Here is a 12,895-nt window from a genome sequence, read left to right as displayed (position 1 = left end):
TCTGATCAACTTCAAACCTTTGTCTGTCCCACCCCAAGACCTTGAAGATGAAAAGTTATCAAAAGCTTGAGTTTTCGTCAATGCATGTGACCGTGGGATGGCGTCAAAGTTAGGGGTCTCGCCACTAAACAGGAAGTAGTTTATAACTCCAGCATACATGGTCCAATCTTGCCCAAACTTCACAGGATTGATGACAGTCCCGCTCTGAACACATCTACATGTCAGTAATTAGAGATAAATATAGCGCCCCCTACTGGCAACAGGAAATGTCATGTTTTAGACTTTAATGTACATCTCCTACAGAATTGACCAGATCCACTTCAAACTTGGTTGTAGCCTACCTCCTGCACGTTGGCCTGCGGTGCGATGTAAACACCAACCAGAATGAATGAAATAAACTCGCGGGGGGAGTAAAAAGGTTTGCAGTTGATGAAAAAAGATTCCAGATCAGGACAGCAGTGCTGTTGGATCACTGTCACGTCATTACACCAGCTACTGTTAGTGTAAAAACAGATACCTCCACCTTTGGTTTTGCCGGAGAGTTCCCTGTTATGATCCGCTCAAGAGTTGGAAGCCTGCCAGCTGCAGCGCAGAGTCCGGTATCGATCCACACAGCCACGTCTCCGTGAAGCACAAAACTGCAGGTGTAGAAAAGTATCCGTTTTTCACCATCAGTAGCTGAAGTTCATCTAGTTTACTGGCCAGCGAACGCACGTTGGAGAGAAATATACCTGCATGGCAGCGGTGTGCGGTGTCCGCGTTGGCGGAGACGCACAAGCGCATCGGCACGTTTCCCCCTCCTCCAGTGTTTCATTGCATGATCAAAGGTGAGGGCACCTTTGGCCAAAAAGCCCAATAAATCAACTGAAGGCTCGAGAAAAGTGGGATAAAAATCCGCTGGAGTTGTTCCCCTGGCAAAAAAAGCCTTACAGCGTCACTGGCCCAAGCGGGCCTGTGACCTGTCAGTCAACTTGCCCGACATACTTTTTGATTGGCCCCGGGCCATCGGGCCATGGGTTATGTCGAACCCTGAATAATGTGTGATTATTACAAAGTCCCATGGCACACCTGGTTTGGCATCACGGCACACCAGTGTGTTGTGGCACACCATTTGAGACCCACTGCTCTAGATCTTTCTGTTTCTCTCTTTTTTTCTACTTTTAGGAAGAGACAGCTTGTAGCAGTGATTTCCACTTGGCATTCTGTTCTCTTTTTTTGTTTTTGTTTTTTTTTTTAACCGGCATTTTAACAATTTTTAGAGCTGGGTTGAAAAAAATCGATTTAATCGATTCAACTCGATTTTCCTTGAAATGGCACAAAATCGATTCATTAATTAAAAAAATCGATCTTTTGCTATAACTATTGTCCTCCGTGGACGTGTTATACAGCCGGTAGCAGACTGCAGCAGCCTGCAGTACTATCAACCCAGGTAGTCTCGCGAGATCAGCATTTAGCACCTGAGGTCATGGTGAGAGATCTCGCGAGACGGCCGGACACTGAATGAAGACAGAGCAGCAAACAGTGGTGGGAGCGCATCCACTGAAGGCATGGGTCTACGGTGCGATTATTTTTCACTCACATTTTCCCCTAAAAATATAACGCTAATAATGTATGCATGTTTATTAAATGCACATTAGTTTCACAGAAAAAGATTAAAAAATACCACTAAGCATCAGCACACTGCTAACTGTAGCCTCAGTTTGTACCTCATACAGATCTGCTGGTAAAGTTACCTTAGCGTTAGCAAGCGTGATAAAAGACAGCAAAAAGGCGACGTTGTGCAAATAAACCAAAGATTTATTAATTCTCTGTAGCAGTAAACATATGGGCCAATAACAAATGTGTTAACTAACTATGCTAAAGCTTTACAAGCTATTCAGGGCTGCCGACAATAACGTTAACATGACAAACAGCAAGGCTAATGTTACGGCTAACAAGCTAACGTACTGACGCTCCTCAGACACTCAGACACAGACACAGACACAGACACACACACACACACACACACACACCGGACAGCCTCTCAGTCCTTCCTTAGCCGCTAACGTTAGCTCATGTACAACACATGTACCACACAGAAACTTTTACAAAGGGTCATAATGTGCTTCTAGTGACTGTCAAATCACCAGCGAACGTTGTTTACACAGACACGGAGAGCAGCATGCCTGCTCTCATGGGACAAAGATCCTCTGAGAAGAAAGACGGTTCACTCTGCTCTGCCGCCAGGAACAAACTGGGAGGCAAAGATCCTCTCTGAGGAAGAGGGTTCATTTTGCTGCAGGGTTCACCTACGTATAGTTTCTCTTCTGATACAGTCAATGTGTGCATCACAACCACTGTAGTGTATTGCACAAAAGCTTTATAAGACGGTTACAGGCAGCAAACTTGTGGATGTCCTTTGTTTACATTTTTTGTAGCAACTTCATTTAAATTGTCTGCCTTGTGATGTGTCAGGTAATGTTAAATAAAAGTACATGATGACTAATGTACTGCTTCAGGGTCAATTCTTAATGTAAACAGTATTTTTAATAGTAATGCACCAGGTCAGAGGGTTCCTTGTTAAATATACTTCGTTAGTTCTCAGAAAATATCTTAATATCCAAGCAAATTTTGTATCATAATTGAAATATACTTGACTGAATCGATATTGAACTGAACTGAATCGAATCAAATGGAATCGTGAATTGGATCAGTATTAATCAATAATAATGTCTACAAACAACGCCACTTGCTATGTCTGGCATGAAGGTGAGGGAGCTCTGTCTGCCAGTGAGTTTGCATCCTGTGTCAACAATTTCCTTTTAGCACAAGGAGCATGAAGAGTACATTTTGTGGAGCGACGGTTGTGGGTACCAAAACCGCAATTCAGTGCTCAGCAGCGCTCTTCTGAACTTCTGCATGGAGACGAAGAAGGTGGTAACCCAGAAGTTCCTGGAGAAGGGACATACACAGATGGAGTGTGACTCAGGGCACAGTGTCATCAAGAGGCGTCTGAGAAACCAGGAAATATATGTCCCGGCTGAATACGTTGCCCTGATGAAGAGTGCGCGGTCCAAGCCCAATCCATATGAAGTCAAATATGTGGACCATACCTTCTTCCAAGACTTCACCAATCTGAGACTCTGCAGGTCTATCCACCCAGGGATCAAACCCGGTGACCCCACTGTCCACGATGTCAAAGCCATCAGGTAACTACAGTATCAATCTAAAAAAAAAAATGTCTCTCTCACCAGTCCATGTCAAAAGTCATGATGTTGCACATTTACTTTTCATTGAATAGAATAGAATGAAACAGAAAATGCTTTGTCTACCTTTTATGTACAGAAGGAAGACATTTGTCTTCGTTTTGTGTAACATTTAAAAAACACATTTACATAAAACATGTTGGTATATCATAACATCACAAGACATATTAAGACGTTCATGTAAATCACAGTAGAAGCAACATGAAGAGCACCGAGAACGTGATGGTAAGGACCAAATTCAATATAAATACAAAGTGCAGTGTGCTGAGGTAGGATGTATTTCAGGATAATATAAAGTGCAGTGTGCTGAGGTAGAATTTAAATGAGGCATTATAATCTATGTTAAACTATAATTTGTATTTTATGTTAACTGTTTGATGTGTATTTTTTTGTATATTTTTAGGTACAACATCAATGGGACGATGGACTTCAAAACCCAGCACTCAGATGACTGGAGACCATTGCCAAAGCAGCAGCTCCGACACACCTCCTCCGACTCACCTGCAGTCACACCACTCTACACAAACAGCCTGAAGATCAAGGAGATGAAATACAAACACCTCCAAAAACTCAAGGAGATCATACCCAAAGACTTCCACAGCTTTTATGACAATCTGAAACACTAGGATGCACGCACACACACACACACACACACACACACACACACACACACACACACACACACACACGCCTTTTAATACAATCCAGACAGTGCCTTCCCTGTTCTCTTCCCAGTTAGCGAAGCCGCAGTGAGACAGGATCCTGTTGGATTACAATTTTAGGAGCCTCTCTTCCTGTACTGCACGAGCTACTCTACAGTCACTCCATACAGTATCTCAAGTGAGTACATCCCTCCCATTTTTGCAAATATTTCATTTTATCTTTTTCATGGGACAACACTATAGAAATGACACTTTGATATAAGTGGTGGCAGCGCTCATGCAGCCCCTTTCAGCATGTGTGGCACCTTAGTGAAGAGCACCAAGACAACTGTCCCTTGCTTACAGTCAAGTATAGTGGTGGCAGCACTCATGCAGCCCCAAACCATGATGCTGTAAGCAAGGGACAGATGTCTTGGTGCTCTTCACCAAGGTGCCACACATGCTGAAAGAGCTCCAAGACAACTGTCCCTTGCCTACAGTCAAGTATAGTGGTGGCAGCACTCATGCAGCCCCAAACCATGATGCTGCCACCACTATACTTGACTGTAGGTCATGGTTTGGGGCTGCATGAGTGCTGCCGGCTCTGGGGAGCTCGGTTCATTTAGGGAAACATGGATTCCAAGCAGAGCATGATCGCCCCTCTTCAGAAACTGAGCCGCAATGCAGTTTTCCAACATGATAATGACCCAAAACACACCTGGAAGATGACAACTGCTTTGCTGAGGAAGCTGAAGGTGAAGGTGATGGACTGGCCAAGTATGTATCCAGCCTTAAACTCACCTGTGCACCTGAAGCTCAAGCTGAAGGATGGAGGAGCGCAAGGTGTCTTCACATCTGCTCCATGATGTCATCATGGAGGAGTGGGAGAGGATTCCTGAAGCAACCTGTGAGCTCTTGTGAATTCCATGCCCAAAAGGCTTAAGGCTGTGCTAGATAATAATGGTTGGCACGCAAAATATTGACATTTTAGGCACAATTTGGACATGTTCACTGTGGGGTGTACTCACTTATGTTGCCAGCTGTTTAGATGTTGATGGCTGTGTTTTGAGTAATTTTCATATATATACTACTATACAAGCTGTACACTTACTACTTTAAGTTATATCAAAGTGTCATTTCTATAGTGTTGTCCCATGAAAAGATATAATGAAATATTTGCAAAAATGGGAGGGGTGTACTCACTTATGTGAGATACTGTGCCTACTTTCATTAAATGTCAGTGGTATCCACGTGTTATTGTTATTGTACTGTTATTGTTATTTACCTGATCAAAATGCTCTGTGAAGACAGATTAATTTTCTTGCAGTTCCTTGTTTTATTAGCTGTTCATGATGTTCATTATCCAGGAAGTTACTTACACACACACACACACACACACACACACACACACACACACACGTCATAATTTAAAATATAAATCTATTCGAATCTTGTTTATAATGTATTCATTTTTGTATGATAATTTACCAATGTTTTACCAATGTTATAATCATTTTAACACACACACACACACACACACACACTGAGTATAAATCTTCATTATGTGTTTATTGTTGGTTGGCAGGTTTTCTATGTCTATGCATTATTTTTAGTTATGGCATTATTTATTGTTGTTGTGCCATTGTTATTTATTGTACATTTTTCAATAAAAATATATCGTCTCAGAAAATATTCATTCAGTTTTGTTCACCCGCCAGTAGGGAGCAGTATTGAGTCAGAAATGTCGGTAATTGCTTCACTCAACTGTAAAAGAATAAGGCAAGCTGTTGAATGGAGACACTCAGCTGGTGTTTGCAATGTTAGACTAAATAAATAACTTTTTAAATACATACAATGTTTAATTTACACAAACGCTGTAAAGGATAATGATTTATTTTGAGGAAGTGGAGAAGAAGTGCTGGTGAAAAACGGTAGGTTCAAGTGCAGTTTAGTCCATCATTTACCTGTTAATAGCACTTATCTTTTATAATAAATTTTGGCCAAATGTATTAACAACAGGAAAAACAGCACACAAATAGTAACAATAAACTCTGTAACCTGTGAGGTGATAATAACGTAATGCAATGAGCTACTGCAGCCAATGCAGCCGTCATAATCAGTGACAGCACAAACCTTCTATCTCCACTTTCGTTGGTCACAAACCTCCTAACTCCACGTGACCTTGATTTGGGTAAAATATTAATAAAGTAATGACACATTCAAATATCTGGCTATATGTAAAGACACAACACCAAGTTTGATGATGTTATGTCCAGTTGTTACAAAACCACCCGGCTTTTTTAATTTCCTGAAAAGTAACAGTTTTGGACATAGGAGGTTTGCGCCCGACAGCGACAATATGATGTATATTTACTGTGTATTGTTTTTCGGCACTACCTTGTTCTCTATAGCTGATGTAACGTGAATTACTCCTGTGTGGGATCAATAAAGTTCTTATCTTAGCCATCTGAGAAGATCAAATACATTGTTTTTGGTGCCTAGCTGTTTCCCAAGTATATTAGTGTGTGTGTGAATGAATAAACGAGAGGCATTAACGTAAATTTCTTTGTAGAAAGGCGCTTTATGGAATTAAGTCCATTCACTTATATTAGTTCACAGCGCAGCCTTGCCACATCCAATATGGCGGCGACGTTGACATATGGCCCAGCACTCGATGCGGCGTCCATGTACATATGTCTATGATTACAACTGCTGCATGACAAGGTTAGAATCTCTTAAAATTACTAATAAACTGACGTTTTTAGACTCTGATCAGGTTTGGTAAGTTTACATGTCAAATGGTATGACCCTGGAAAAACACTAATAATTCATAAAAATCATTAAAATGAATATTTACTTTACCAAATTATGTTTGAAATATTGAGACTAAGGCCATGTGCTTACACAGGTGTCCATGGTAATGCCTGTCAAATTTGATTTTAAAATGAAATGTCAAATGGTGTAACCGGTTACACCATTTGACTCCTATTAAGAGCCTTTCTGTTATAGGCAATTATGTCAAATATCAGTAGTTTATGATGCTAATTAAAGATGTATTATTAAAAAAAACTACTTTTGAACTTGTACAGTAGCTTTAAAATACCTAAAAATCCAATAATTCATTTAAAGTACAAGTGTTACTCAAACATTAAAATTTCTGTCTGTAAAATACATTACATTACACTTCTGCAATTTCATAACTAATATATGATACATTTATAGAAAATTAAAGTAATCAAACTAAATAAATAATAATAATTTTCCCCATTAGATGCCAGTTTCTAACAAGGAAAAAGTGGCTCGTCATAGAGTGCTAATGCAAATGAATGCTAATGTCACTTATTCCCTTCTCAGAATTTAAAATACAAAACATGAAACATGAGTTAAATTTTAAAAATAAATGATTGTTGTTAGCAAAGAATTTACAGTAGGAGAAATTAGTTAATTGTTGTCAGATGTTCTTTTTTCTGAACTTTCTCTCTCATTAAATTTTTATCAACCATATTCACAATAGCAGACCAGTTCACCCTTATGAGTTGTTGTCAGGTGACTTTTTTCTTATCAGAACTTAAGATACAAAACATGAGTTAAATTTTAAAATGAAACATGATTGTAAAATGTTTTTTTTTTTCAGCAAAGAATTTACAGTGGGAGAAATTAGCTCACTATTGTCAGATGTTCTTTTTTCTGAACTGAAATAACATGAAAAAACAACCTTGTTGACTGTCATATCTGATTTTCAGTGTCAATTTCTTCAACAAACAATGGTGTTTGATTGTAGAAGGAACATGGTCAGGCAGTGTATCATATTTTTATGAAAAATACCAGTTACACCAAATGACACAACCCAGTGTCATTTGGTGTAAATGGTATTTTTTCATAAAAATATGATTATATACAGGGAAATAAATGTGGAGTAAAATGTGGAATAAATGTAATCCACTTTTGCAGTGCAACACCGTATTTTTTAACAAACTATATATAATTTGTCAAGCATTATTTAGAAAAAAAGGGGTGTTTTTAGGAAATGTCCTGCTCAGTATTGCCAAAATGCATTAAAATTTAAATATAGAAATACTCCAAAAATATCTTATTTCAATTTAATGCTTTTGAAATAAAGATTTTTTTATAAGTACACTTAAATCTACTGTCGGTGGATAAAATATTTAATAGTGATCATTCTTTCGTGGTTACACCATTTGACATTTTCAATTGCATTCAGTCTTACTTTTCATAAAAATGGTGCGCGTCATTTCAAATGAAATAAAACCAACAAAAATACAGAATGCACATTTTAACAAATCTGATGCATGCTTTGGAAACTATTTTTGAAGATATTTCTGAATTGCTCATCTTGCCAACCCTTATTTGCCACTGACCCATATATAAAGAATGGGAGAATAAAGAGATAGCTTAAATATTCTGTGTTTTGTGTGTGGTCAGAATGACAACTCATGGGCCTTTTAAGAAATACTCTGTATACCAGGGTTGGATATGAGCACCAGCCACCAGCCAAATTCTTGTAAACTATACAAGTGTCTGGTAGATTTTACTCAATAGCCAAAAACAACAGTAATCTATTGAGTGGCTGGTACATTCTGGTATCCACCAGCCACAAAAAATAACTGGCTAAAACATAACTGAAGTAGATACAACTGTGTCCCATATCTATGTAATTTACTTCCTTTTGCCATTGTTCCATTTCAGAATTACAAATGCTGTATTATCGCCTGACCAAAGGGCAGCCCCCTCACTCTGAGATCTCTCTACTTTGTGCATGTATAGGTCCTGTTTGTGCATGTGTGTGTCTTTCAGACCTGTGTGTAATTGACAAGCAAGAGTGAAAACATTGAATTTCCCCTCAGGGGGATTAATAAAGTGAATAAGGTTAATCTCATTAGCCTACTCCTTGAGTAAACACCCAATACATCCCTTTACATTATAGCCCAGATGCTTTGCTTTGTTTAGTTTATCAAGAGGTGAAGCTTATACTCACTGAATTCATCATAGCCAGCTGGGATGGGTAAGCCTTGCAGGGGAAGAGGATCCTCACTCCTCCGATGGTGTACTCCACTGAGGAAGCAGCCATGTTCTTCTGTCCTTACTTCACAGACAGATCTGAAACAAGAATCGTGTCTGATAAACCTACCAGCTACGTTATACAGACACATTATAGCAGTTTAACAAACGTTAATTTTCACGTTTTTCCTGTCTGTGTAGGCCTAAGTAAGTTAGTCACCTAACGTTTCCTGAATGTTGAGAAACACTCACCTGTTATAAGCGTTACTAACTTGCCCACAAAAGCTAATGCTAATGCATTACAAATTGTTCCAGTTACTTTACTTTGATTACTGGCATCCAAAATTCATTGTTGAACTGGTAACCAGTACCATGTAAAAAGAAACTGGTTTGACGAACGCAGTGCACGCTCTTCAGATTCCCTACACCATGATAGTTCCCGCTCTCAAAATCACATTTGAGTAGGCTAGTCGAATAGAGCTTCCTACAATCTTTCAAAATAAGATCCTCATTGTGAAACATCATGAAATGTATTGGTGGTAAAAGCATTATTTCCGTATTTGCTATACAAAAATACTTTGAAAGAATATAGTTTTCAACCTGCACGTTTTAATTGGGTACGTATTTTGCCAATATTTGTAATAAGTCACGATTTGTATGCTTTTATTTGGAATGGTTAATGTGGCCTGCTCGTTTCAAGCATGGTGTCTGTGATGGTTACAGCCTGAAGCTTGACAAAAATACAACGGAAATGACGTTGGCACGGAAATGACGTTAGCACAGGACCCAACCCGACCCACGAAACCATAGACATATATACATACATACACACACACACACACACACACACACATATATATATATATATATATATATATATATGGCTATGCACGAAACGCCCTAGCAGTGCCGTAGAATATAGTTGTTAAGTTGTTTTCTGTGATTTCTATAGACTGATTTATGGTATCGTCCATGATACCATTTATGGTTATGGTCCAATTGTTAATTGAGGGACAGCTACTCAATGACTTTTTTGCACTTTATTTTTCTTACTGTGCATTTGTGATCTGATTGTTAATTGAGGGACAGAGACTCAGTGACCTTTTTGCACTTTATTCTTCTTGCTGTACACTTGTGATCTGATTGTTTTATGAGGGACAGCTACTTAGTGACTTTTTTATGCTTTATCCTTCTTACTGTGCATTCGTGTTCTGATTATTAATTGAGGGACAGCTACCCAGTGACTTTTTTGCACTTTATTTTTCTTACTGTGCATTTGTGATCTGATTGTTAATTGAGGGACAGCTGCTCATTGAATTTATGCAGCTTATATCTTGTGCATTTATGATCTGATTGTTAATAGAGAATTTGGTACTTATTCTGCCCCTTTATCTAGATATTTTTACTGTTTACTGTGTCTTTCTTTATGGACACTTGTGATCTGATTGCTAATTAAGGGACAGTTACTCAGTGACTTCTTGTAAGTTTTTTTCTGCACAGTTATGATCTGATTGTGAATTGAGAATTGGTACATACTCTGCTCCTTTACACACACACCGTTGCTGTTCTCAGTGCTTTTCTATATATGCACTTGTGATCTGTTGGGTAATAGAGGGACAGTTACTCAATAACTGTATGTAAGTCTTTTCCTGTGCACTTATGATCTGATTGTTATCCGAAAATTGGGTACTTTATTTGCCCCCTTAAGCACACACGTTTTACTGTTGTTCACAGTGCCTTTTTGTACGAGCAGAACTTATTATGCATATGTATATCTATTTTTGGGTTATCTACTGCTATTTTGCCATGACACACTTGTTTAAGATTGTTGTATTGTTATTGTGTTTATTCTTTGCCTGTGAGTTGGCACTACATTGTATGGTGGAAGTGTAAAGTGTCTTTCCAGACACCTGCTCTGATTGCTTCGAGCGTACTTAAACGCCACTTCCGTAACCGTTACACACTGAAGAAGACTTTCTGTCGAAACGTCTGTGTTTCTGGTACTGCCACCCAAGTTGGTTTATTAAATTTACCAAAAGGACATTTGTGAATGCAGGCATTTTTCCCTTTTTCGATGTTTGTTTTGTCTCTCACAGATGGGTGAAATGTTGCAATAAATAATATTCTTCATTTCTTATAATAATAACAATAATAATAATAATAAAGAACTCCTATAATTGTTGTGTGTGTTTTGTAAGCCCATAGGGGCTGAGCATCTTGATTTAAGACAGCCCTCACTTACTTTTACTGACATGTTTTGACAAACACTAGTACACCCAAATGATGAGACCCAAGGAGAAGCAACATCAATCAATCAATTCAATCAATTTTATTTATAAAGCCCAATATCACAAATCACAATTTGCCTCACAGGGCTTTACAGCATACGACATCCCTCTGTCCTTAAGACCCTCACAGCGGATAAGGAAAAACTCCCCAAAAAACCCCTTTAACGGGGAAAAAAAACGGTAGAAACCTCAGGAAGAGCAACTGAGGAGGGATCCCTCTTCCAGGACGGACAGACGTGCAATAGATCTCGTACAGAACAGATCAACATGATAAATTAACAGTAATCCATATGACACAGAGAGAGAGAGAGAGAGAGAGAGAGAGAGAGAGAGATGCAGGTAATGACAGTATACAACAACATTAATGAAAGTAATAATATTATAGTTATAGTTCTGGTTACTGCGGTACAATATGTTGAAAGTATGTATTAATATCTGGCAGTATACATGTGTGACAATAGTCATATGTGTATAATAACAGAAGAAGTATGACTAATGACTAATGATGGCAGCAGCAGCAGGAGGCATCTGGCGGGACCACGGCAGCAGCACAACCACACACGTCACGCTGTCCAGGCACCGCTGCGATATGAGTTAATCTGAGAGACAGTGGAGCACAAAGGCTCCGGAGAAGAAGCCGAGTTAGTGACATCCAGAATGGCCGGGTTAGCTAGATGCAGTAATAGGATACGAGAGAGAGAGAGAGAGAGAGAGAGAAGGAGAGAAGGGGCCCGGTGTATTATAGAGGGGTCCTCCGGCAGACTAGGCCTAAGTCAGCCTAACTAAGGGCTGGTACAGGGCAAGCCTGAGCCAGCCCTAACTATAAGCTTTATCAAAGAGGAAAGTCTTAAGTCTAGTCTTAAATGTGGAGACGGTGTCTGCCTCCCGGACCGTAACAGGAAGATGATTCCACAGGAGAGGAGCCTGATAGCTGAAGGCTCTGGCTCCTGATCTACTTTTGGAGACTTTAGGGACCACGAGTAACCCTGCGTTCTCAGAGCGCAGTGTTCTGGTGGGATAATATGGTACTATGAGCTCTCTAAGATATGATGGAGCTTGACCATTTAGAGCTTTATAAGTTAACAGTAGGATTTTAAATTCAATTCTGGATTTTACAGGGAGCCAGTGCAGAGAAGCTAAAACAGGAGAGATATGATCGCGTTTCTTAGTTCCTGTTAGTACACGTGCTGCTGCATTCTGAATTAGCTGGAGAGTTTTTAAGGACTTACTAGAGCTACCTGATAATAGAGAGTTACAATAATCCAGCCTTGAGGTAACAAAAGCGTGGACCAATTTTTCTGCATCTTTTCGGGTCAGGATAGGCCTAATTTTTCGCAATATTACGCAGATGAAAAAATGCAGTCCGTGAGGTTTGCTTTAAATGAGAATTAAAAGACAAATCTTGATCAAATGTTACTCCGAGGTTTCTTACGGTAGTGGCAGGGGCCAGAGCAATGCCATCTAGAGAAACTATGTCATCAGACAAAGAGTCTCTGAGTTGTTTGGGGCCAAGAACAATAACTTCAGTTTTGTCTGAATTTAACATCAGGAAATTGGTGCTCATCCAAGTTTTTATGTCTTTAAGGCAATTATGGAGTTTAGTTAATTGATTGCTTTCTTCTGGCTTCATTGATAAATACAACTGAGTATCATCCGCATAACAATGGAAATTTATAGAGTGATTTCTAATGATGTTACCTAA

General features: G+C 39.2%; 1 protein-coding gene across 1 annotated transcript in view; it reads right to left on the bottom strand.

Annotated features, from left to right (window-relative positions):
- brip1 (BRCA1 interacting helicase 1) overlaps positions 1-9,351 on the bottom strand; it is a 215,084-nt gene extending 205,733 nt beyond the window's left edge. Inside the window, exons 1-2 of the mRNA XM_049576740.1 lie at positions 9,158-9,351; positions 8,883-9,004 (exon numbers count right to left, since the gene is read on the bottom strand). Of these exons, the coding sequence (XP_049432697.1) occupies positions 8,883-8,975 (93 nt within the window). The 5' untranslated portion in view covers positions 8,976-9,004; positions 9,158-9,351. The remainder of the gene's footprint in view (positions 1-8,882; positions 9,005-9,157) is intronic.
- Positions 9,352-12,895: the final 3,544 nt, after the last annotated feature.

The sequence above is a fragment of the Epinephelus fuscoguttatus genome, linkage group LG5, assembly GCF_011397635.1.
Source record: "Epinephelus fuscoguttatus linkage group LG5, E.fuscoguttatus.final_Chr_v1".
Classification (NCBI taxonomy): domain Eukaryota; kingdom Metazoa; phylum Chordata; class Actinopteri; order Perciformes; family Serranidae; genus Epinephelus; species Epinephelus fuscoguttatus.
The sequence above is the reverse complement of the archived record's forward strand: the minus strand, read 5'-3'. Positions and strand labels throughout refer to the sequence as shown.